The sequence below is a fragment of the Fringilla coelebs genome, assembly GCF_963513975.1.
Source record: "Fringilla coelebs genome assembly, chromosome: 5".
Classification (NCBI taxonomy): Eukaryota; Metazoa; Chordata; class Aves; order Passeriformes; family Fringillidae; genus Fringilla; species Fringilla coelebs.
This window is the reverse complement of record NC_140033.1, coordinates 61,535,282-61,561,693: the sequence shown is the minus strand read 5'-3', so window position 1 is coordinate 61,561,693 and position 26,412 is coordinate 61,535,282. Positions and strand designations below refer to the sequence as shown.

General features: G+C 40.0%; 1 protein-coding gene across 5 annotated transcripts in view; it reads left to right on the top strand.

The window, feature by feature from the left end:
- The window catches only part of BICD1 (BICD cargo adaptor 1), a 166,510-nt gene that overhangs the window by 67,116 nt on the left and 72,982 nt on the right, over positions 1–26,412 (top strand). For all 5 annotated transcript variants that reach the window (XM_084206518.1, XM_084206519.1, XM_084206517.1 and 2 more), the window contains exon 2: positions 17,476–17,688. In XM_084206518.1, coding sequence (XP_084062644.1) covers positions 17,476–17,688 — 213 coding nt within the window. The remainder of the gene's footprint in view (positions 1–17,475; positions 17,689–26,412) is intronic.

Below are 26,412 nucleotides of genomic sequence, written 5' to 3'. Positions count from 1 at the left end.
AAAGGTTAATGAGCTTTATACAGGTATGTTTTTAAAAGGCCATGACTGCTCAGAGATGAAGCAGTCTGTAGGCTGGAAGAGACTGTTGTATCAATTTTCTCAATTTGCTATCAAACACAGGCAATAAAATTTCATAGTAATTTTTTTCTATTGAATTTAAAAGCTTATGTCTGCCTAATGTGGTCATAGTGATTTATCTGCAAGTCAAACTGTTTGTGGAGTGGAAAGGTTTAGGGCTTGTTTTATTGGATTTGAGACTATTCTGTGTGTTAAAGATTCAGTCTCCAGCCTGCTGCAGCACTGACCAGACTGCAGAGCTGTGTGTGATGCAGAGCTGCTGCCTGAGCTGCTTTCTGTGCTAAACTGCAGTCCCTCCAGCTGTGTCAGGTATCTGTAGTGGCACTGTGGGGCTCCACCAGTGATAAATATATATCCACTTGGACACTCCCACCTTTGTGTTTCTTTTGGGTTGGGCACTATTATTGCCCAATTTGAGTAAATCCCAGGATCTGTTGTATCTGTTATAACAGATTATCACTTGAACCAGCTCTTCTTCATCCTTTTGAAAAAAGCATGCAAATATTCATCTCAGTCTTCCTGTGAAATGTTTCAATCTTTCAGAAATTATCTGCAAGTTCACCCAGGAGAGCTCCTTATGTCTGCTGGGGTAATGGTCGCCTTTGAAAGGTGACTTCATCCTTCTTACACTGTTAGTTTGAAGCTGCCTTCATTTTAATTATGTTCCCTCTTGTTCTTGAGCACAAATGCAGCTACAGTTCCCAGCAGGCACTTTTTTTGTGAGGAGCAGTAAGAAAATGTGAGATCTGAGGGATGTACAGCATTAAGGCAATCTTGATATTATTGCCCAGCCTTTAAAGCACTGCAGGACTCATCAAGTCCATCTTATTAGCTCATTTTCAGTTATTAGATTAGCTTGCAGTTCTGAATTGAGCCCAACCCTGTCATCAATTATTCTGGTTCCTTGAGCAATTTGATTTTGATCTGTATTTTACCCTTCCATTGCAGATCACTCATGTCTCCCTGTTTAAACGCTTAACAAAATTTGGTACAGTTTTAACTGGATTGGCATCTAATTTCAGTAGTAATTTGCTCATTTCTGCTTTGCTCATGATCCCTGGCTCTTTGTATTTAATAATATGCTCTGTGACAAAATTTTTGCATCTGGGTTATTTGTTCCAGTGTGGGGAGAACAAGTATGCTCTAAAGTCCTACAAGATGTGATATACAGGTGTTGCTATTCTAGCTCTTTGAATTTCCTTCAACCTCTGTGGCTGTGCTTCTAACTGAGGATTTATTTTGCTCGTTTTCTCAGGCAACAAGAGGAAGGATGGAGACCTTTCAGTCTGTGTTTTTGGGGTATTACTAGTCAGGTTACCATCCCCTGGGTAATTTCGTAGCACTCAATCATGTAGATGATTTGAATGTTTCCAACTACCTTCCAGTGAAACAGTGCAAGCAAAAGGTTATAACTAGTTATTTCTATCAAAGCAGAAATGAAAACTGGACTTTTCTTTATTTGTTTCTTTGTTTTTTTTCCATTCCCTCTTTCACAAAGTGGCAGTCACAATGCAGTTGAAAAGTTTGGGTTTCTTTCAGAGCTGTGGTGGACCAAGAAGGTGGCCAGTCACAGGGTCTGGGTGACCTCTTCAGTCCATTTCAGGGACTTGGCCAGGTCCCTGCTGAAGCAGGCTGGTAATTCATGTGCAGTGCTGCTGTTTCTTAGATTGAGTTACGTGTTCCCAGGTATTTACCTTACCTTCTTCCACAGCAAGGAATTAGGATTGCTAGACAGGCTTGCTGTCATTAGTGACTCCTCTAAAAGAAAGCTAATAAAAGACTTTTTAATTAGAAATGCATTTCTCTGTGCCACCATTTGAGATCTTTTTTGCAGGAAATGCTTCCAGCATACAACTGAGAATCGCTCAGTTTTTAATAATTGTTACAAAAGTTGGTCTGCATTGCAGAAAAAACAAACCTTGCTCTATGTTGAGCATGTAATCTCAGCCTGAATAGAAGAAAATTTTATGCTGGTATCACAGGATGAAATCTGTAATCTTGACACTTTTTCTGTGATTTTCGGTGGTTTTTTTTTATGTGAAGCCCAGCCCAACAGAACATTCAACAAATGGCATTCTAGTATTTCTACACAAAATAAGTTATCTTCTTACTCTGACCTTGACAAAACCCCAGACTTTCCTCTCTTACATTTCACTGAAGTTCAGAACTCGAATCCCTGTTTTTCTCCAAATACACCTATTTGTCAGTGAGGGTTGCTGTGTGCTGTCATTCTAATATTTGTGTTGTGTGCTGCATTGCCAGGGTCAGCAATGAAACATGATTATCTTGGGATCTAATGAAATAGTTTCCTGCCTCCTGTAATTCTCACAGTGGCTCAGACATTTAACCTTTTCACCCCCTTGGGACTAGCCTCATAATAAATATTCTGCTAAGACAGCAGAGCTGTCTCGATTGTTTGCTGTATTTCCAAGAAGCCAGATATTTTAAACACTTGAACATTTTGCTCTTCTTTTAGTCCCCCCACATGATGGGGTTTTTTTTGAGCACAGCCTAATAAACCTAATATATGTTCGGTTTGAGTCTCAGTATCTACATGAGTTTTAGAGTCATCAATTGCAGCATGCCAGGTATTGTCTGGAAGAATTTTTAAAGGTAGGAGTTCAAATATCTTCTACTATATTACATGGCTGGTTTTTCTTTTTTTGGCCCATTTTCCATGATCTTTATCATCTCTCTGTCATTAGAATATGTGGTGGGTTTTACCCTAGACATGGCTGTGATGAGGTTCTGGATCCTTGATTTCTCTCCCTTTTGTGACTGTTCTTGTGATGTCTGCAGTTTTAGTGTCTTGGACAGTCTTCTAAATAAAAAAATTAGTTACCAAAAATTGGTAAAAAGAACTCCTTAACACCAATGTGGCATTAAGAAGCAGGAATTGTTTATTCAATGCTGGATGCACAAGGGGATATTTCCTCTGTAATATTGTGCATCCTGAGGACAAAAAAAGGCTCCTGTTCCTGTACTGTTTTTTTACATACATATTCTAGGTGTGAAAAATGCATATTTATATGATTGGCTCTTTGCAAATACCACAATGAATACTATATGGTTTATGTTGGAAAGTTAGGTTGTATTATCTTTTTAAGTAGTGTGGTAAATAAAGTTTTTAGGCTATAGCATAATATTAAAATAGAAACTATGTGATGTAAGATAGTTTCTGTAACGAGCTCAAGGAATGGATAAGATAACCAAGAAATTCTTTGCATAGAGATAACAGCAACAGGACACCAAAATCCTAAGAGAAGAATTACTGCCTCCTTATCAGGAAAAGCCAGACTTCGTGGGGACCAAGGTGATTGATTTACAAGGATAAAAAAGAAAAATCCCTAGTTTGAAAGGAATGTTTGCATCATGTGTGAGATATATGAATATGCAACAGGCTATTGCTTTTAGGGGTTAGTCCTTTGTGAGCAGAATGTGTTTCTACGGCAGAGTGCTGGACACCTGGACATCCGTAATTCTTTGCTTTTTATTGTCCTTTATTGTCCTAACTCTGATTGTCCAAATTCCTATTGCTCTGATTTTTATTACTATTTTTATAACTATTACTACTAAATTTTAACAAATTTACAATAAGTGATTGGCATTTTTCACAGTAGGTTTTCCCAGAAGAAAGATTCCTATGATAACCATTTCCCCAGAGTCATTTTAATAGCATATATTTCCTCCCATTGGCATGTGTGTTCCTTTTCCCAGGGATCCCTCCAGTGGTTCCTGGTGACTGGTGACCTTAAATTTGTATTTTGGCAGCCCCATGAACGCAGTGCTGCTTTCCAAATTAGGAGAAAAGTTGATATAACTGGTGTAGTTCTTTAATTTGTGGGTCCTTTGATCAATGAAGTGTAGTTTTACTCCTTTCCTTGGTCAATGTTTATCATAGTTTTGATTGTATGGTTCCACAGGCTAATGATTTTGCAAAATGATTGTTGTATTAACCCACCAGGCTCAAACAATTCTTCATCTGGCAATAAATCAATCTCCATCTTGGAGTGTTCTGGAATCACCAGACTGGTGTGCAGTTAGGTGTATGTGCAGGTAATTGCACAGCACAGTGTCTTTGTGCTATTTCTGTCTTTAGCAGCAGAGTCATCATGCGTTGAGTTCATTTTTTTCCCTTGGAATTCTGTCCTAATTGATTTATTTTCAGAGATCTAGCGCTTTAAGTCTGAATTCTCCATATTGACAGCCTTTTAAATTTGCATTAGGGCAGAAATGTATGCTAACTTTATACTTTAAATTTATGAAAAATAGTTCATTCTCTTCTTTGTTCCCTGATTTTTCCTTCTAAGCTATGCTGATTGAAGTTTGACTGAAATGTCATCTACACAGACTTTGTATGAAGTTACCACTGTTTTTAGAAGTCTGGCTTAAGATTCCCAATAGTAAAAGTGGTTGCAATGATATTTTGACTCAAGGGAGTATCTATGAATCCAAAAAATCCACTCATATCTATGAATGCAAAAGAAGTATGTTATTTGATTACACCATATTTTCACTCAGTGCTTCTTTTTCCGATGATGTGTGCTCCCTACAAATTAACTCACAGACGTGTGGCAGCTCAGAGGTTCAAGTTTAAGACAAACAGAAAAGAAACCATCAAATCTCTCAGGAATTACCTCAAAGTGGGAGTCAACAGGGAGCTCTTTGTTCCCCTCAAATGTGAAATACTTCAATTAACTGATACATCTTTCCAATGTGGATTTGTCTGACACTCTCAAAAACCCCTTTGTAAAGCAATGAATTGAAAATGAGCATCCCCATAGCAAGCTGCATCCCTGTCAGGTGACATGTTGTAATAGTATTTTTTAATCTAAAGAGTCATCAGATATGATACAGTATAAATTACACATGTAGATTAGAAATGCTTTTTCAGTAATAGAAGTGGTTCATAACTCAGGGTATGAGAGGCTAACAATAAATGGAAATTGCTTACAGCTTGTTTTGCACTGAGGTGATCCTGGTTCCTTTGGGATCCAGGTAAGAAATATAAATTGGGTATCCAAGTTATCCAATGACAGATGGGAATTATAGCGAGAGATAGGAACCTTGCATCCCTCCTAACAGTAGGACCCTGCCTGCTGTGCCACTGGGTGAGCCCAGGATGGCACAGAGCATCCTGTGTCCCTTCCATCCATGGTCAGTGTCACCAGCCTTTCTGCTCACCTGGAACTCTTACAGGGTCTTGATCATAACACATGTTCATCAATCACTGACAGTGGTCAAGCTGGGAAGATGGGCTTTGCTTTGAAAATTCTCTTGGACGATTTGCTCCACTATTTTTATCAATAGAGTGATAGCTCTTGTACATGGTGCTATAATATTTCAAGAACATGACAATGCATTTACATGGACGTACAATTGAGTAGATATTGCACATGTGCAGGTTGATGTTGTGTGCCCTAATTATAATATTGTGTGGAGCAGCCACACAGTGTCTGCCATGGCAGGTGTGATGTGCTACAGGGACCACACACATGTGAAAAGGATGAAAGGTTGTGTGTCACTGACTCCAGACTGTAGTTTTTCAGCTTCACCACTCACTACAACTAATTCATTGGAGAATGAATTAAAACTTGTGAATTGTGAGGGGTGCATTTGACAAAGTACTCACTGTGTTACCTGCCCAGTGAGCCAGTGTACTTCTGGTAATATGAGGAGGTCTTACAGTGCGTCTTTATGGTTAGAAAGGTAAACTTTTTTCAAACTTAAAAAAAAGTTATATCCCAAGTGAGGCAAGCTATTTGTCCTTCTGGAGACCTTATGGAGCGTGTAGGTGTTGCTAATTTTGCAGAGTGAATCAGATGTCTGACTTCCACCTACCTGCACTCCTTTTTTTACAGATTTCATTCTTTCACACATTTATGCATTCTTGCTCTCAAGAACACATGTGTGTGTGCACAGATGGTCACATCAGGTGTGATAAGGGACAGGGGACATCAGGTCCTTAGCATGTGTCTTACTGACTGGTTATCACAAACTAGTTTTGTGCATTAGGAGTGGGTGATGCATTCGCTATTGTGCGTTATATTTTATTTCATTCCTCCAGAAGAGTGAATTTCACAGTTGTCTTTATCTAGATATTTTATGATTCCACTCCTGTTCTTCATTATCTTAGCACCTTATCTTTGGGTCAGCTTGTTCATCCTGTTCTTTTACATGAAAACACATATGTGATACTGTAGCAAATAACTGCTAACTTTCCTTTTAACCCCTGTTCTGCTGTTTCCTTTGGTGGTGTGCGTGTGAGCACATGTAGACATGTATAAATATCTTTCTGTACTTCATTGGCGCTGATGTTAATTGTTTTGCTTTAAATCTCTTTAGAAAAGCAGGAAACCATCTATGTCCATTTGTAGGAAGCGTTGATATTTGCATTCTGCCGTTGCAGTTTTGCAAATGGCCATCACCCCGTGCTGTGATGTGTGCTAAGCATCAAGTTCAGGGATGTGTGAAAGCTTCATTTCTGGAAAAGAAAGGGACAGCTCCTGCATCCGGTGCTGGGACAGATTTAGGCAGCCAGCTAAGCCCTCCCTGGCTGGTGCTGACTGAGGTGTTCTCCTGTCTGTGCCGCTGATCCACCAGCCACGCTCTCGTGGATGGGTGTCAAGGGAGCAAAGAAGCCTTCCTATTTAATGAAAACTGCTGCTGTGAAAGCAAGATTCTAGGGGGAAAATCCTGGTGATGCTAAAGGGGTTTGGAAGCCTCTGTGAAAATAAAGCGGTTGCTGAAAGAGCTCAGAGTGACAGGTTTTGCTGATTTTTCAAAAATTTGTTGTTTAAAAGGTTTGTAATTTGCTGGCAACTTCCACGTGAGCAAATAAAGTGAATCAGGAGCCAGAATACAGTATATCATCCAGAAATAAATACCCAAGGGGAAAATCTGGGCTTCACTGAAGCCAGTGAAATCTCTGGTCACTCTTTCAGTAGGACTGGGTAAGCAATGGAAGCTCAATTTGTGTAGACTTCTGTGGTTATCTTACAGTTGGCAAGATAGGTCACCCTGAGACAGAGCTGCTGACAAAGCAAAAGCATATTATCCTCTTAAACTTGTTATCCTTTGCAAATTGCTCACTGGGAGACAGTATGTTTCACAAACATCATCATCAGGCAGTATTATGTGTTTGACACTGTCAGGGAACAAGGCTGGTGTCTACTTAAGATTTGGTTTACCTAAGACAGGTCCATCCTGTAAACATGCCTGCAACCCTGGATGTTGCCTCTGATTCCTGGTCTCATTGTTTTGTGTGTGGTTTTTCAAATCCCATCCTCTCTGCAGATGACTTCCTCTGCGTTCAGGCAGGAAAAGGCAAGTAGTGCAGAGAGAGCTGAGCCCTTGAGCAAAAGCACTGGGGAAGATGTGGCTGGACACATGGCTTGGGTTGCAGATTTCTTACTTGTAAAGCCAAATCTTTGTTGGATGACTGCCTTTTGCTTCTGTTGGGGTGACAAATGGGATCAGTCTGGAGCCCTGCTGCAGTTGGACATGTAGGATTACAAATGCACAGCATGGGGCACGCTCTGTCTTCTTCAATTTCTCGTTGGGTTGGCTTGAGACTGACACGTGTGGGTGCAGCAGTGCCTGGAGCAGTGCCAGGCATTCCACCTTCTCACGCAGCCTCCTGTGTCAGACACATCCCTCTCTCCCCCTGAACAGATCTTCTGGCCAGCAGTGCACCAAGGTCCTTTCATCGCTGTCTCAGCTTTGGTTGGATAAATGGACAGGTTTTTTTTGAATTGGGCATTTTGTGTTTGTTTAGTGTTTTTTCTTCTTAGTCCATGCAAAATGAATTAAAGCTCTCTGAGGATTACAGTGGGACAATTTATGGCATTCCCATTCTTTGAGTCTCACTTTTTTGAGGGGGTTGAATAGGCAAACTATTGCTGCTGTAACATGATTATCAGTACCTGGTATCACTGGTACCTAAGGTATCACTGTGTACCTTAGAAATTCACTTGCTCTGGAGACATGAGATTATTATGAGAACTTGCAGTGAACACCCAGCTGCAGGAGCATTCTGTGAAACAGCTGTGTGCACTGCATTGATCAATGCCAAAGGAAGCACAAGGTTCCCCGTGGTGATTCTGTGGCTGGCAGCACTCTAATTAAACCTTCCTTTGAAAAATAAGTGAGAGGTCTGCAATTTCGGCCTCTTGTTCTGAATGGCATGCTTTTACTTAGGGATTTTTCGAACTTAACTTTTTAGGAGTTTCTGTAAATGCCTGAAGCAGCAGAAATCTCTGGATAAACCTTCTCCTTTCAAATGTTTGGTTAAAAAAAATTATTGTTCTGAAAGTTAATGTGTGCCTCCTGCCAGCTTACACTCCATCTCCAGGAACTGGAATGTGGAGCTCTTTCCCTGTGTTCCATGGTCCGAGGTACTTGATTAGCACAACTAATCATGTTCCACATGCTGACACTGAGTCACGTGTGATCACAAGGACAGAGTTAATTCTTATTAATTGCTTATGGAGTAATCAGAACTGCTGTGCTGGCAATTCACATAAAGAACTGCAGAGTATAGGAGTGTCAGTGTTTCCAGGCAAATTAAGGCTTTAAGTTTAATGAGTGTGATTACTTCAGTAGGATATACAGAAAACATGTATTCTGTAAGTATAGTTGTTAATGAAATTCTTATTTTGGAAGAATTTTTTCAGGCCTTTTTCTGCCCTGACTGCTATAGGCCCAAGGCTCATCTTCCCTTGTTACTATGAATTTGGCTTAGATGGAGCCTTATTCTCAGGGTTGGATTTTTATGACTGCTGCAATAAAATTAGTTGAGGGTGCTGGTGGCACAAATAGTTAAAACTCCAGGTCCCTTTGTGTTCCTGGCATTGAAACTTCACGTTTCTGTATGCTCCAATTGAATAATCAGATTTGTTTAATACAGTAAAAGCACATTGGTCTTGCCTTTGGTCATCTCCAGTTTTAGGCTGGTGTTGAAGATACCTAAGAGCCAAGTGTGACTCATGGCTCTTTCAGGTCCATGGGAAGTGTAGTGTCTGCCAGTCCTGCCAGACAGAGTTGCTCCCTGAATCATAGTGGAATTTAGTTTGTAAGAGGTTCTTGAAGATTATCTTGTCCATCACCTGAGGTTCAAAGTTAAGTGTTGTTCAGGGTCTGGTCCTAGACCTGAGTTTGGAAAGCCTCCAAGGATGGGAGGGTACACAGCCACTCTGGGCACTTATTTTGCTGCCATGCCACTCTCAGGGTGGGTTTTCCTTTGTTTTGTGTGTATTTCCTTGGTTTCAGATTGTGACCTTGTATCTTGCCCTTTTCCTGTGCACTGCTGAGAAGGGTCTGGCTCTCTACTCTGCCCCCCTTCAGGTGATTCCCTAAGCAACTGGGTTGTTTTTATTATTCACTACCAGCATGACTTTGCTTAGACCATTCCTAAAATGCTCCATAAATGTGATCTGACTATGGAATGTGAGTTTACATATGGGGAACTAACATGAAATAACTACAATGTCTCAGCAGGCTGGCAACTCTTAAAGAACTGGATTTTGGCTTTGATTCTTTGCTGCTTTATTCAAGCAAGCACAGGAGAGGGAACTGCAATTATTTCAGCCATTTCATAGTTAGAAAAAGAGAAGAAAATCAGTTAGAAAAAAATAAGGTTTTGTAAAAATGGGATTTTGGTGCTCAGAGCAAATGTAATAGGGCCTCAATGGATGGCTTGTTTCCACCTCTGCCTTTGGGCATGTTTTGTTAAAAAAAAATTTAAAATCTCTTGATAGTCTTATGTGCTTGTTCTGGTAGTGCTTCTGTTGGTTTTAATTGAAATTTTGTAATAGCTGGATGTTGGTCTGATAATAATTTGTGCTAAATTGTAAGCCTCCTTATGTTTCATTAACAGGATATGAATTATTTTGTTTATAGAAATAATTTAATTATTTGCCATAGGAATTTTGAGCAGAGCTGCTTTAGAATTACCAGCATGAAACTAATTTGTTGCATTGTAGATAAGTGGTTCTCTTTGTTACAAGCTTCCCCCTTCTTGTGTTTTCTGCGCCTGGAGGGAATGCTTAGGGCTGGGGAATTGAAATCCCCATCTAGAGTGCAGTTAAAGGCAATTAAATGGAAATTCTTATTCACTCCCCCTTTTACTGGATTGCAGGTGAACAATAGATATTGGCATTGAATGCTCATTTTCATGGTAGTGCTTTCTTCTTCTCTATAAATATTTCCTAACCATCACATTTAGGAGTGGTTTTGTTCCTTATTTATAAAAAGGCAGAGTGGTTGCCTGAGGCCTCTCATATTGATGGAAATCAGCACACTGTGTACTGGGACTGCAGAGGCATGGCTGTGTCTGTAGCTGAGTTGAATATAAATCTCTCTGTGTTTTCTGAAGGCTCTGTTGATTAGCATCTGATATAAGAATTTCAAGAGGACTGCAGATACTGAAGGGATCCACTGAGAACAAACAGAAGCATCTGTGTTGTTCACTCTTTTACCCAAATCATCCTTGGGGAGAAGCCTGTGAATTGTTGACATTTGTCCTACTGCTCTACATCAGTAAATAGACTCAGGATTAGTTATGTTTTCCATATATCCGATCTCCTTAGCATTTCTGGCAGGGGTAAAACCTCCATCACCTTGGCTTGCAAGTCCCTTTTGCAAGTGAAATCTCTTATGCAGATATTGACTCGTGTGACTTTATCGTTGCAACAGCATTTGCATTTTTATTGGATAGAGTTAAATTAATAAGCTGGTATTTGGAGATAAAGCTAAATGCTTTTTGCCTTTAGGTGGTAGCTTATTCAAGTGTCCTTTATAGATTTCTCAGTTGCCTGTACCATGCTCATAGAGTCCTTAAGGTTGGAGAAGATCTCTAAGGTAAAATCCAGTCTTTGACCAAACACCACCATGTCAACTGAGCCATAGCACTGAGTGCCATGTCCAGTCATTTCTTAAACACTTCCAGGGGTGGTGATTCCACAGCCTCCCTGGGCAGCCTGTTCCAATGCCTGACCACCCTTTCAGTGAAGAAATTCTTGATGTTCCTCTTGTCCTGTCATAACTATAGTATCTTTTATTTCAGATCATGAATGGATCTATTCTAACATCCTTTTCACTCAGCAGCAAATACTCTCCTCTACACTTTTCAAATGGGAACTTGAGCTTCCTCAATTATCTGTAGCAAAGCATGAATTGAAAAAAACCTGTCCTTTAAAGTTTAATTTTCACCATTTTCAAAAGGCAGACTGCTTGTATGAGAACAGATAAGAAATCCCCAGTTTGTTAACTTGCTTCATATTGACTGCAAAATATTTAACTTTTTTTTTTCCTGCAAGATGGGGCCTGTGAAATAAAAGGTTTTAAGAACTAAAGTAAGGTATTACTTTAGTAATAGCTTTTACTATAGTAAAATTTACTATAGTAAAAGCTATTAAGAAAATAAAACTCAAACACACAAAAATCCCATTCATCTTTTGTTCCATAGAGCATAAAACTGATCATCTTGAGTCGGGAAATTTTGAAACTACCAGTGCTTAGCCAGGTGCTTGGGTACAATGGAATTTTGATCAATTGTCTCATTCCTTTTGACTGGGGGGCAGGTTAAGTCTCGGAACCTCGTTTCATGTTCTTAGCTGAAAGCTGAATTAGTGATGAGATAGATGCTCAATCTTCTGCCTCTGCAGAAGAGTTCAGCATCCTGCTTTGCTGAACACAGGAGGAATCAGACAATCAGCTGTTTTCAGCTAGCCTGTCAACCTAGAAGTTCATGATCTAGTTTTATTGCTTGTAAGCCCATGCTGATTCAGGCTGTGTTCTCAATCTGGTTTTGACTTTTCAATCTGCTTCCCTGCATGTGCTGTCCATCTCACATGCACTATCCACACAATGCCTATTAATTTTTTTCTTCTGTCATCATTAGGCATGCATCTGTCTGTGTTTTGATTGCAGTGTGAGAAGTATTTGCATTTGAGGGCTTTAATAACTTCAGTATTGGCTTCCAAAAGGAAACTATTGACCTGCCTCAGCCATCTTAAATGAACATGAGGACATGAGAAGGTCATGCCAGCTGCATAAAGATTTAGTCTAATTATGACAAAATTTAGAGGTCCAAAACTTGGTAAAGTTTTAAGAAAGCAGATATAACCTGCTTTCTCACTAGAACCCATCAGTCACCTCTGCAAGGGTGTTTTTTGCTGTTGCAGTGCTGAGAAACATGTTGGGTTTAGATTCAGTGCCACATCACAAGTTATGGAGGAAGCAGCTTTGTACCAACTGAGTTTGAGGGAAGGAGCAGATCCTGCTCAGATGCTGCTCAGCCTTCCCTAGAGGGCATTTTCTCACAGACCTGTCTGCCACTGATTGGTCCTTAGCAGAAAAAGTTCAAAGAATCCTGAGCTTTTTGTCAATGAATTTTGAAAAAAAAAACCCAAAAAACCCAAACCTAGAAAAATACCCATATATAATAAACTTTAAAAAAAGAGTCTTGTGTAGGGACACAGGATTGCAAACAACTATAGGAATATTAGTGTATGAATGGGCATTCAAGTTGTGCAACAAAATAAGGCCTGTTCCTGGAATTAACCCATACCATCCTGAGCAAAACTTTCCATCTGTGGTGCCATACTGACATTTGACCAGGAAATATGCTACCCTCTTGGATAATCCAGGCTGTTTTCTCCCTGATTTTGTGCTGTGAACGTGGAGGTAACTAATACATAATACATACATGATTCTGCTTTGCAGCAAGTTAGCAGCTCAAATAGGCAATCATTTGAACAAGTTCAGTGCTGTTGCATTATGCATCAGAAAAAACCACATTCAGTGTCAAAGCCATAAAGGCAGGCTGCCTGCTTGTCCTGATTGCAGTCAGGCCGTGTTTACTGCTTATTAATTATCCCAGAGTAGAAGAATGAATTTCTGTGAAGCATTTCCAGACACAGGAGGTTATTAGTAAAAATAAAAGTGAAATTCAGAAATAGCAGCCTTCATTACCTACTTAAGTTTTAAACTAATCTTTTGCATGTGTGCTGCTTTCTACACCTAAATTAGAAATCTAGCTTCTCTTTTAAGTTTCTTTCTTGAAGTGGTAAACATAATTTTTGTTTTAGACATCATTTTATGTCACTGCACATTAGCTTTACACTGCTGTTTATATTTATCAAATTACTATGATATGTCTGGAGCAGTCAGTTTTCCATTGTTCCTTTGTAGATCTGTGCCCATTTTGTTCACAGCATTATTTCTGTCATACTTGTTTGCTTCTGACACTGGAATTTCTATCTGGGGTTACTTAGAGTTCAACAGTAAATGGTGTTTTTCCTCCAAAGTCACACCTTTCTGCATGATCAAATTTGACCTCTTCCTTGTGTGCACTCACTTTTACCATCCTTTATCATGACCTCAAGTAGTGATCACTGTTTTATTGCTCTGAGTTCCAATTTTAAGATGCCTTTGAAAAATCATGGTAGTGTTACACGGTATATATGTATATACAGTTTAATGGTGTCTTGTTACTTGACTTTTACAACTGATTTATAAAAAAAAGCATTTTCTAACTCAATCAAGAGCCTTCCAAACAAAAATCTTGAGAGAAGTGAAGGGACCAGGGTAAGGTGAAAATCTGACTGCTCTCTGTTGGGACAGTCTTTGTTGCTGCTGTAGACTTGCCTCAGTCTTTGAGCTATTGATTGCCTGTGATCTGAGCTATTGTGCCCACTCTGGGAGGGGGTTTCTCAAGGAAACAGAAGCCCTGAAGGACTACACAGCCCCTTCTGGGTCCAAACCTGAATCTGGGAGATGTCAGGAAGTCCTCATGCTGTGATTACTGAAACCAAGAGCCAGCAGGGACCAACAGTGATTTCTAAGTGGTTTTAATGAGGAGTCCCAGCAAGCAGTACCATGCTGAAAAGAGCAGTGGGAATTACCTGATACATGTGCACAGTACAGCACCCACTCAGAGTACCTGAGTCCATTCCATGAAAATACCAAGACCTTATTCAGTGATGAATGCAGGGAACATCTGCTTTGCTTTTGCATTGTTTTTCCTCTCCTTTGGTGTCCTGTCACAGGAAAGCTGTTTCTCCACTCAGGCTTCCATGGCAGGCTGGTATTCCCACATATTCAGCACCGTAAGATCTATTCAGCAAACCAGTTTGCATCCAGCACATGACCCAGTTGCAAGTGAACTTCCTTTAACTTGCAGTCCAGGTCTTCACCTTCTCATGTGAGCACAGTGACTTGAAATATTTCACATCATAACAAGGTTGTAAGGCCTTATAGATAAGGAAATGCATTAAGCAAATTGTTAAAATATAAAATCAAAATAGAACAAATATTTGGCTACCAGCTGAAAAGTATTGATATGTGGTTTAATTTGAAAGTGATCAATCTCATATAAGACTTTAAGTAGACATGTCTGGAAAGTTAAAACCTTTTGGTGCTCTGTACAGGCTATGAAATAGAGAAGCAGAACTTTTTGCTAGCTTATATTCAAAAGATATTTCATGTTCATTTCTTTTTGCATTGATCTGCATAATTACTATCAATAATTACCATCAAAAAGTGATCAATCTCATGTAAGACTTTAAGTAGACATGTCTGGAAAGTTTAAACCTTTTGGTGCTCTGTACAGGCTATGAAATAGAGAAGCAGAACTTTTTGCTTGCTTATAATTAAAAGATATTTCATGTTCATTTCCTTTTTGCATTGATCTGCATAATTACCATCAATATTGAAAGTGAGCTATGCTTGCTTGCTTTCCTTCCCCTGATTTTAACATCTTGATAGCAGTTTAAGAAAGAAATATTCTGGTATGGATGAGTTGGGATAGGCTTGGCCATCAAAGAAATTATTAAGACATTCTACTACACAGCACTGGGACAGATTGCCTGGAGTTTGTGGAGTCTCCCTCGCTGGAGCTATTCAAGAACAATCAGGATGCAATCCTGTGCCATGTGCTCAGGGATGACCCTGCTTGAGCAGGGAAATTGGACTAGATGACACATAGTGGTCCCTCCTAACCTAACCCATTCTGTGATACAGTAGTGTTCAAACTAGTTTCATAGGAAAAAAATAGTTTATATATTTTGTGTGGTCATAGGCACAAGGAAATGTGGAGTACATATTGTATTTGGGTCGCCCCCAGATGAAGGAAGGAATGATGAATCTGACTCCATGTTCTCAGAAGGCTAATTTATTATTTTATGATACTATAATATATTAAAGAATACTATACTAAACTATACTGAAGAATACAGAAAGGATACTTACACAATGCTAAAAAGATAATAATGAAAACTGGTGACTCTCTCCAGAGTCCCGACACAGCTTGGCACTGATTGGCCATTGAGTTGAAAACAACTCACACCAGAATCCAATGAAACAATCTCCAAACACATTCCAGATGAGCAAAACAGAGGAGAAGCAAATGAGAAAAGGATTGTTTTCATTTTTCTCTGAGGTTTTTCAGCTTCCCAGGAGGAAAATCCCGGGTGAAGGGATTTTTCAGAGAATGTGAATGTGACAAATGTGCAGTAATTTTCCACTATGCTGTGCACTGTCCCCAAAATCTATATTCATAGCTGTTGTCAAGCATCACACATGCTAAAACATCACCTTCAAGGTACATTAGGGAAAACCTGCTATGCATCTGGAAGGCTGTCATCACTGTGTGCTGGTGTTGAACTGTAGTTCTGTGATAGAGAGAGGGCTCCAGGTAACATTTATTTATGAGCTTCTCTACGCCTGCAAGTCCTACCCGCTCTTCTGTTGTGTTTTGATTTTACCCTTTCACATTTGTCTTGTAAGGCTTTTATGACTGGTGCTTTTTGCTCAGTCTCAAACTAGGAAAGGTGAGCCATAAGTATGTAGAGGAAGATAATTTATTAGCAGTGTTCCCAAAACACTTGTCTTAGATTCACAGATATCAGTGCTTAAGTTTCATTAAATTGAATTTCTGTTATTTGGAAAATCCTGTTTGGCAAGTTGCTGATGCTTGCTATTTCAGTAACTTACAGCTTTTTGAGAAGACAGCTGGGTTAATACATTATTGAATATTTTTAGAATCCTTTAATGCTGAGTTCACAGGATTCTCCAAGTGAAGTAGACTTAAAAGCTGAGAAGTTTTTGAAGAGAGTTTTACTTTGAAGTTTGTAAGGGTTGCTTCACTTCTAGTGCCAGTAAAGCTTAGAACGTGTTCTGAAATGCTATAAATAGCAGCAGTAAAACAATGGATTTAATTTGGCAAGGCAAAGGAGGCCACAGCTTACAGTGGGTACAAATGTGTGCCGTGGTTTTGCAGAACTGGGTAGAAATGAGGCTTTTAGGGATAATTTTTCACTGAAATAGCATATTAACATGACTCAAATTTCTCTCACATATTAGGAGGAAAAAAAAATCATGGTGGTCTTTCAGATGTGTTCACTTGGATTTAAGATACATGAGTGAACTTCTGCCTGTGTTAGGCTAAATATTCTTCACATTAGAAGCCCTCTTGTCTTTCTCCAGAATCAGGTCATGTCATTTTCAACTGTCTTTTTTTAAAAGGTAATACATTCAAATCAGGTTTTGCTTTTGTTTTATTTTATATTTTATTGCTATTTTTATTTTTTTGTCTACTATTTTATTGCATTTTTAAAATGTTATTATATTTTTGCTAGGGTTTCCCCCCATTTTTTGTAGTTAAATGATACCTCCATCATGTCTACTATCATAGCTCGTAGTTTGCTTTCTTCCAGATTGTTCCAGAGCTGTCAAAATTAACATCAGGAATTGTCACTGAGGAATACTAAATTGGTCAATGTAAGCCAGTAAGAAGACAAGCACTGAAATTCTTATTTAAATGCTTCTCAAACAGTTAAAGATCTAACAGAAGCAAAAACCAGAGAGTATAAATGAAATGAAAGGGCTCACACAGTCTGTGTTTAGCATCCCAGAGGTGTAGATGGCCACTGCTTGATTCTCAGCTCTTCCAGGAACATTTTTCCACACCAGGAGATGAGCTGCTATAGGAAAAGGCAGTTCAGTGAGATTTGTCAGCTATTTATGCTCTTTAAGCCAGAACAAACCATGTGTGTATTTTGCTGAACTAGAGAAGAAAGGAGTTGATGAATTAGGGACTTGTGCAGGAGGATTAAACACTGGCACTAATTAATGGCCAGTTAGCAGAGCACCACCTTGATCTCAGTGGTGGACAGCTGGTTGGGGGCCATAAATCCAGACTGCAGACGGGAGCAGCCTCAAGATGCTTCGTTCCAGCTAGGTAGGATGGTGACCCTCGGCTGCTGGGACAGCGTTTAATAGGTCAGACTTTGGGATTTGCAGATCCATCCCGTTCCTGCTGGCTGTGCAGCTGCTCTGTATTGTGATAATTGTTCCTGCAGGAGGTTTTTACTGTGCTCTGTTTTCCCCTTGCAGGCCTTTGGCCAGTCCTTCTCCGTTCACCGCAAAGTGGCCGAAGATGGAGAAACGCGGGAAGAGACTCTTCTCCAGGAGTCTGCATCAAAGGAAGCCTACTACCTGGGCAAGATTTTGGAGATGCAGAACGAGCTCAAGCAGAGCAGGGCTGTGGTCACCAACGTTCAGGCAGAGAATGAGAGGCTCACTGCTATTGTCCAAGACTTGAAAGAGGTAAATGGGGCTGAATTTCTTTAGGGTGTCATGGATAACATGGCTCTGAGTAAACAAAATATTACAGGAAATTAAAATGCTCACCTCCCAGTCTGTGATATTCCTAGAAACCAGAAAAGGGGCCTGAGAAGGCTACAATTTAGTTATATTATAAATTATAACTTTTGTTGGGTTTAAACAACACCACCACCACCTTGTGACTCTGTTTGCAGGGTCCCAGGATGAGGGAAGAGATGAGAATCTTGACTCCATGTTCAGAAGGCTGATTTATTATTTTATGATATATATTATATTAAAACTATGCTAAAAGAATAGAAGAAAAGATTTCATCAGAAGGCTGGCTAAGAATAGAAAAGAATGAATAACAAAGGCTCAGACTGACAGAGAGTCTGAGACACAGCTGGACTGTGATTGGCCATTAATTAGAAACAACCACATGGGACCAATCCCAGACCCACCTGTTGCATTCCACAGCAGCAGAAAATCATTGTTTACATTTTGTTCCTGAGGTGCCTCAGCTTCTTAGGAGGAAAAATCCTAAGGAAAAGATTTTTCATAAAACATGTCGGTGACACTGCCTTAAAAGTATAATAAAAGCCAATTCAAGAAGCTGTAATTCCTAAGCACCCTTAGCATTTTGCATTGTATTTTATGGTGCTAAATTTTACATAAACACATTTTCTGCGCTGTTCTAATATTCATGCATCTTCTCTTTCTCAGCATTTACGTAATTTCTCAGGTATTCTGGACTGCCTAGAATTAGATGAAGCTTTTGCTGGTTTTATTCTACTGTAAAGCAAAACTAAAATGTGTGCTCATGTCTAGAAAATGGGTAACAGTAAGGAAGTCAGATGTAGTTATTGACCATATGAGACATTGAATAATTTTGATGGAGAATTAAGTAATATTTAATAACTTGCCTTTTTTCCTATTGGAATCTGGAAATTATGGAATGCAGTAGAGCAGCTACATGCCAGGGGAAGGCAGCACTTGGAAATGACCCCACATCTTGCCTGCATTCCTTGGGAATGCTTAGACACTGGGATTCTCCCCACTGTCCAGCTGCTGAAGGAGATATTTCCTATGTGAATCTGGAAAGTGATTACTTAATGCATTAATTCATTAATATTGACAATTAAAACGCTTTTTGTAGCTGGATGGAACAGCATCCTTTTAGCCTACAGAAAGCCCTGGAACAGGGTATCCCTGGAACTGAGGCCTTTAATCCCATTGAACATTTTTATTGTACTGCACTCGCCCATAATACAGATCAGGTCTCAGGAAGAAGCACTCACATGCCAGCTGTTCCCATATTCAGATTAAAATAGGTGATTGTGATTGCTCTTCCAGTTGTTAACAAAAGAAAATCAAATCTATTTTTAATTATTTTTGATCTACTTGTCCTAAAATCCTATCCTAAAATCTTTTTGGTGGTAGACAACCAGCTGCTGACAGCCCTACCTGTTTGGTTTAGCTCACAGGTCCTGATGATTCGAGGTTCAGACACAAATGAACAACCAGGTTAGAAAAATGCATATTTGTCTTTGTACTCCATTCTTTTCCTCTGGGACTCCTTCAAATGCAAATCTCCCTTCCATTTTCTATCATGGTTATTGATCTGCAGTTTGTTCAGGAGGCAGTTTCAGTACCTGTCCTCCCTGGAATATTGATTGTCCTCGTTTCCTTGGTGATAATAGTAACTGCTAGTGTGAAGCCAGCTGCAATTATTTCCTGCTCTAATGCTAAATAGAATTAGGCCACAGTAGTTAATTAAAGTGTAATAAAGGAGTTTACTTGAATAAAAATAAGGCTGATAAACTGATTGCTATTACTAAGATGATGTTGTACCCCAAGTATCAAGTCCTTGACAACGTGGAACTTCAATTTTGTGTTACTAAAATCAATGTACAAAGCATACATGGAATTAGTGCAGTATACCACATGCTATTATGATTAATTACTTGAATAATTATAAGAGATAGGGGGTGATTGGCATCTAGTTCAGTCTCTTTGTGATCTTTTCACACTGAATTATGCTGATATTTCACCTTGTACTCAAAGGAGTCTCACTTGTGCTCAGCCTGGTCTCCCTTGGTCCTGTGGCTGTGATATCCAAGTGCCTGCTGAAAGGACATGACCTTCTCCTGTAAGTGTTTATGAATATGTGTGCTTGGTTCTGCCTCCTGCAAGCAGGAAAAAGCAGACTAAACTTACCCCAGATCTTGACAGCTACAAAGGTAAGGGGAAAAAAGCATCAAGTGTCTGGTATGTTTTGGGGTAAAGGCAGAATTAGGTGCTGTGTGGGTGGATTGCTACAATGAGGAAGCAATTTGTCTCTTTAGGCAGTCTGGAAATCTAATTAGAGAAAAAAAAAGGAAGAAAAAATAGAATTTTTATGTGCTGAGGGATGCCAAGATAGATGTGTAGATTCTGGACAGCAGTTACCTGATTGTATCCTATCTTTTCCCCTTCCTGCCCTTTGTGTCTTCCCCTCAAGAAAAACATACTTTATGGCTGTTTTTTAGGCCTTAATGAGGTGTTTTATAAGCTAAACAAACAAGCAAAAAAAATAATTCCTTTCACCTTTAGTCTTAATAGAAAGGTTTTGAATGCCTGCTGTGTGGTTCTGGGAATGGTGTTTTTGCACAGGTGGCACAAATGTGTGGTAGTTTCTCCAGGCACTCATCCACTTAGGATACTGAAGACTGATGGGTGGGTTTTCAAAAAATGACCTCTGTTATTGGTATCACAGTGTAAATAATGCTCTCAGTGCTTCTCCACTCTCCAGCCCGTCCTGGGAGTTATCTGATGAATTCATTGTGCTCTCTGAATTTGCACAGAAATCCATAGGCCTATGAATGTGTATGAGCATTTTCTGAACCAGCAGAACACACTCCCATGAATGCTGATGGGTTTTAGCAATCCTGGGAATTCCATAGCGCTGGAGTTTAAAAATTCATACATTTTAGCAAGTATCTGCCTTGCAGTCACAGCTGATATCTGCAGGGCAGCTTGACCTGGATCTCCCTTGCTATAAAAGGGAGTGTATCAGGCTCAGGTCTCTGGAGAATGATGCACCTCAGACTGCAAAACCAAACAAACTGATTTCAGTACTGGTATCTTGGAAAAGAGGTTTTCTGAGGACTTATCATGTGCTTCATCCTGATGGTCATTAATGAACCAGCAGTCTCTGAACACAGATAGCTTTCTACTTCATGATAAAATGATTAAAAGAGTAAAACACCACCAGCTTTATTTTTGATGTAATAAAAATCCCTAGAGCGTTGGATAGGAATCTTATTAACTATCACCTGACTAAATAAAATACACATTTTGAAAAGCTGGTAGATTTTTGTTTTTTCCTCACTAAGACCTCAGGGAATGTAGGCTGTTTAATTTGAACCAAAACTGTACAAATTTTAAAACTGAGACCAGAGAAGATAATATTTTGCAGTCAGAGACTAGATTTAGAAAATCTGTATGTTGGGCATCACACAGTTTATGGTGGTGGCCTCTCTGTATGGAGAGATCATTATGGTCATTAGATCATATAACCTTCTCTAACAGTGTACAAATTGCTCTCATTTGTTATAAATATTTTAAAAATGCTTTTCTTTTAAAAACCATCTTTTTAAAACACAATCTTTTACCCTTTTCTAATTTTCTGGAGTCTGTTTTTTGCCTATTTAAAAGCACTGTACACTTGAAGTTGGGAGAGGAGTAACTTTTTCTCATTTGTAGCAGTAGAGAAATTCTCTTCTCATGATAACCATAAGTATTTTTTTTTTGGTGTATAGAGATGTAATCACCACCTTGAGAAGCTGATAACTGGCAGAGGTGGTTATGAAAGCCCAGATGACCCAGCTCAGAAGCTGGAGAAAGTTTTCCATGCCCACAGACAGGAGATCTCCACATAGAGGTGATGTCTGTATGCACTCCTCCATCCTGGGAAGGCTGAATACCTTGGAGCTGGGCATCTGACTCAAAACAAGTGGCAACTGGAGGGGGAAAGAGAATGAGGCAAAGATTGAAGCAGGTGACAATGTAGAAAATGGAGACAAGTGATGGTTCAAGGTTTGTAGGTGTTACATCACAGGCTGATGAGTTGTTTGGGGTGGATGGGTGAATGTCTTGGTGTCTGAAGGGGCTGGCAGGTATGGATCAGCTCTTTCTTCCCATTAAAACAAGTGAAAAAGAGAAAGCCAGGAAGAAAAGGGTTAAAACTCATAGGCTCTCTGCTAAAAAGCCACTGCAGCAGCTGTGGGGATGGCATAAAGAAATTGGTACCTGGGTACCTGCAGCCCATGAGATAACAGATGAACAGGGGGTGTATGTGATGGCAGTATTAATGGGCCATGGAAACAGCACACACCTGGGCTTCTGGAGGGCAAAACAGGAAAGAGGGCAGTGGAAGAGTGGGGGGAGAGAAAAATAGACATTTGTGATGTATTATTTGCTGAAAGCAGGTGGAAAAAAATGTCTAAGGTGAAGTTGTGCTGCCCTGCTGCCCTTGAAATCAAGCGCTAAACGATTATTTGCTTCAGCAGTACAAAAATCTTGCACTTCATGCTAATTAGAAAATGTGTGGGCATGGTAGCCTGGATTTTTTTGAGGGGAACTAATGTTTGAAAACAGAAAAAATTTACAATCACTGTCTTCAAGCTGGCTTTCATCTAAAAAGTTATATATTAAGAACTGGACTTTCTATATTAAACATGGTTTAAATCAAAATTTGCTGTTTCCTATTTAGAAATTATATTTTTTTCTATCTGAAAAATTAGGGGTTTTTTTTCTGTTTTACAATTTTGAGTAAAACCTAAAACCTTTAAATGTCAACACCTGTAGCCAAAACCCTGTCATGGTGTAACCAGGGCAAACACCCCAGTTTCAGATTCTTGTTTTGCTGCCTTGGGTTTAGATTTGGGTACATAGTGCATCTGTATAATGGAGGTAGCCTATGGTAAATGCAGGTCCAGCGACAAGGGGAGAGAATGATGCTCCATGTTCTCAGAAGGCTAATTTATTACTTTACTATACTATGTTATATTAAAGAATACTATACTATACCAAAGAATACAGAAAGGACACCTAGTGAATGCTAAAAAGATAATAATGAAAACTGATGACTCTTTCCAGAGTCCTGACACAGCCTGGCCTGCTGGGGATGCTGGTTGAGAGCAGCTGAACAAGGAGCAGCACTTGGACCAGCTGTGTCCAAGTGGGCAAGAAGGCCAGTGGCACCTGGCCTGTGTCAGCAGCAGTGTGGCCAGCAGGAGCAGGGCACTGACTGTCCCCTGGTACTCTGTGAGGCCACACCTCGATTCCCCTGTCCAGTGTTGTGGCATGAAAGGCATGGTAAGAAGGACATTGAGGGGCTGGAGCAAGTCCAGAGCAGGGCAGTGGATCTGATAAGAGGGTCTGTCACACAAGTCCTGTAAGGGGCAGCTGGGTGTATTTAGTGTGGATAAAAGGATGCTCGGAGGAGCCTTTATCACTAACTTCCTGGAAGGAAGCTGTAGTGAAGGGGGATTGATCTCTTCTCCTGAGTAACAAGCAGTAGGACAAGAGGAAACAGCCAGGGGAATTTAGATTGAATACTAAGAAAAAATTTCTTCAGCACGAGAGTGCTCAAGCATTGGAACAGGCTGCCCAGGGAGGTGGTGGAGTCACCAACCCTGGTGGCATTTAAAAGATAAATAGATGTTTTATTTGTGGATGTGGTCTAATGGTCACTGGTCATGCTGGGTTAATGGTTGGACTTGATGATCATAGAGGTATTTTCTAATCTGAATAATACTATGATTTTTAGAGGGAGAATAATTAAGAAAATATGCTGAAGTATTCAACATGGATATTGTTAATGGTGTTTTGATCTTAATAGACCTTATTGCAAGCGCTGCTTCTTGAAAAGGAGCTGTAGGAGTGATACAGAGTGAGCTCTAGGGCTGCTACTGAGGGATGGGTGTCAGGTGTCTGGGAAACAAAGTGGAGCTGGGTGTGATAGAGAGATGGCAGAACTGTTCCTCCTGTCAGGAGATGCTCACATCTCAATTGAAGGCATTTTCATCATAATCAGTTGACAATATTTACATTCCTTTGTTTTGGAAGTTACTGTCAACTGGTTAGAACCAGCTCTAAATTAGGTATATAATATGTGTTATTTTGCCCACTGAGAGGTGGGCAAAATTATTTTCTCTCTCCTGTGTTAAGAAAAGTCTGCCACAGAGAGATTCTGCCAGACCACCCTCAAAAGTGTTTCTCTCTTCTTTGCTGATAGTGTTAATAGGTAATATTTTTGCCTTAAGAGGCTGAAAAATCTGCTAAAAATAGATTGTTTCCATCTGCTTTCAGGAAAAAATTCAGGTGGGGCTTAGTCCGAAAGTTTGTTAAATGGTTTCCTCTGCTCTGTACATGAACTCTTCCTGTTCCCAGGACTTCTGAAAAGAAACAAAATAATTTTCTTTGCCTTGGAGACAAAAAAATACAGCAAGCTGTGACTTGTAATCCTACCAAATCTCTCTTCATGCTGTGAAATTAATGGGTATACTAATAGACTGATGCTGTCTCTCTGTGAGAGAAAGAGCTTTGAGTACAGGCAGCTTTGAGTACTGCTGTCTGCTTCTGTGTTCCTAATAACAGACAAAGATTTAATTACAGATCTGCCATTCAGCTCCAGCTTCTGACTTAGTTACACCAAATGCTTTCTTTGGGTTCTTGCTTCACAGTTTGGTTGACAAACCCCTCAGGTGAAACCAAAGGGAGCTGTGGTAAGGTTCACCTTTTTGTTTCCTGAAATGCAGTTTATGATCCTGAATTGCTATAGTTACTCATAAGATGGTTGTGTTTCCAAGTTCATACTCCTCATAAGCACCAACTGTAATAGGACAGGAAGGTCAAGAGTTCAGGATAAATACATTTTGTTGTGGCACTGTTTTCTCAGGGTAACCAGCTTGTTTTGCCGCTCTTACCCTCAAATATACTTGCAAGCCACCAAAAGCATCTTTGAGTGGTTGTGTTTCCAGCTGATGAGCCCAAAGAAGGATTTTGGATGCAAATTTGGGATTTGACACGTTCATGACACTGTTTTCTTTGGCAAGGTTCAGGGATTTAGCTCCGCTGGGAATAGCAGAGTCAAACAATGGACACTAGGGAGGTCAAAAAAAGGCCAAGTGGGATAATGGAGCAGAACCAAGGGACTGTTGCATAAATACAGAGAGCCTTATTAAAAATACTCAAATTCCCAGCTCCTTCCTTCAGAAAAGGGGCCTCAAATAGCAAATGAAAGAGGGTGCACTTTCAGCTGCCCTTGGTAATCTTTGGGCAGTAATTAATCGAATCGGGATCTGGCAGTGCTGGCTCTTACATAAGTTCTTTGAAAGAATGACCCCTTAGTTGTGCCTTGGTGGTGTTTCCAAGCCCTTTGTGTCCCCCTTTGTGCAGGGTATTGAGTGAGCACGTGCTGAGAGGCCAGCTCTGGAAGCCAGAGGTGTTCCCTGGGTTTAAAGAAGAGTGAGGCACATTTCATGGAGGATTGGCCCATCAGTGCTGCTGCCACCTGAAGATCCAGTCCCAGTGCCCAGGGCTGGTGGGGGATGCCAGGGAAAGCAGCTTCATATGATATCCCTGTTTCCCAGGTATCACACACCAGTGGCAGCTCTCTGAACTTGTCAAAACATTATTTTGTTTTTCCTACATTTTTAAAATGCGTATTTTTTATGTCGTGCTTTTATTTCTAGATGAGGAAGCCCTCTTAAGAACTTCTTGTGCTGACTCATTCTTTTCAGTACTAATTTGCTGGTTAAAAATAACTTGGGCTTTTGTCTATTCAAGTAGTGTGGAGTAAGATGGGTTTTGGCATTGCTGGGATTAGCTATCAGTTTTTACAGAATCCTTGCAATGTGATCTGGATTCTCAAGAGCAAGAGCTCAGGAGCTGTATTGACTTGTACCTTGTGACTCCATTCATTAGCCCAGAATTAAGTGAGAAAGGAAAAATACCCTGGGTGCCATACTTTCTGAAACTTGAGTCCAAAAGCTTAAGCAGCCTTCCAGATAAAGTAAAGGCATAAGGCAAAGGAGAAATTTTTGCTGGAAGTCCTCACTGCCTGAGTGTGTAAGCAAATAGGGCATAAATTGTGATGACATGTGTCACTGATAAAGAACATTAAACAACAAATGAAGGTAAGTTTGTTGCCCTTGTTCTAATTAGTTTCCTTTGATTTTTAAATTAATATCCTGAGCAGTTTTCAAAAAAAAAAAAACAAAAAAAACCTTCCCTAAGAGACTTCTTCCCAGTCATTCAGTGTTAGAATGTGCCTGGCAATTTTTGATTGCCTTCAGTACTCATTGGGATCTCATTGGGATTACAGAACAGCAGTGTGGATGTATTCCCAGCAATCAGTACTCAAGTGGTGTCACACTTCTCCTCTCCTGGGAATCCACACATGCACTGCAGCCCTGCATGACTGTACCTTCTGTTGCTGATTTTCTCTGTTCCTTGCATGTGGATGCATCACTGCCTGTTTTCCTTCCTCCTGAACTTTTTTGCTCATTTTTAAAGCAGTACAGGAAGTGGCACTGAACCACTGCTCATTGGTTCAGAGATGAGATCCACCAAACAAAACTGAAAAACCCAACCATGCCTGCTGGAGCTGTGATTAGTTACTTGGACCTTAGGGAAACTTATGCCTGCTAATCCCATGTGAACAATAATTACCAGCCAAGG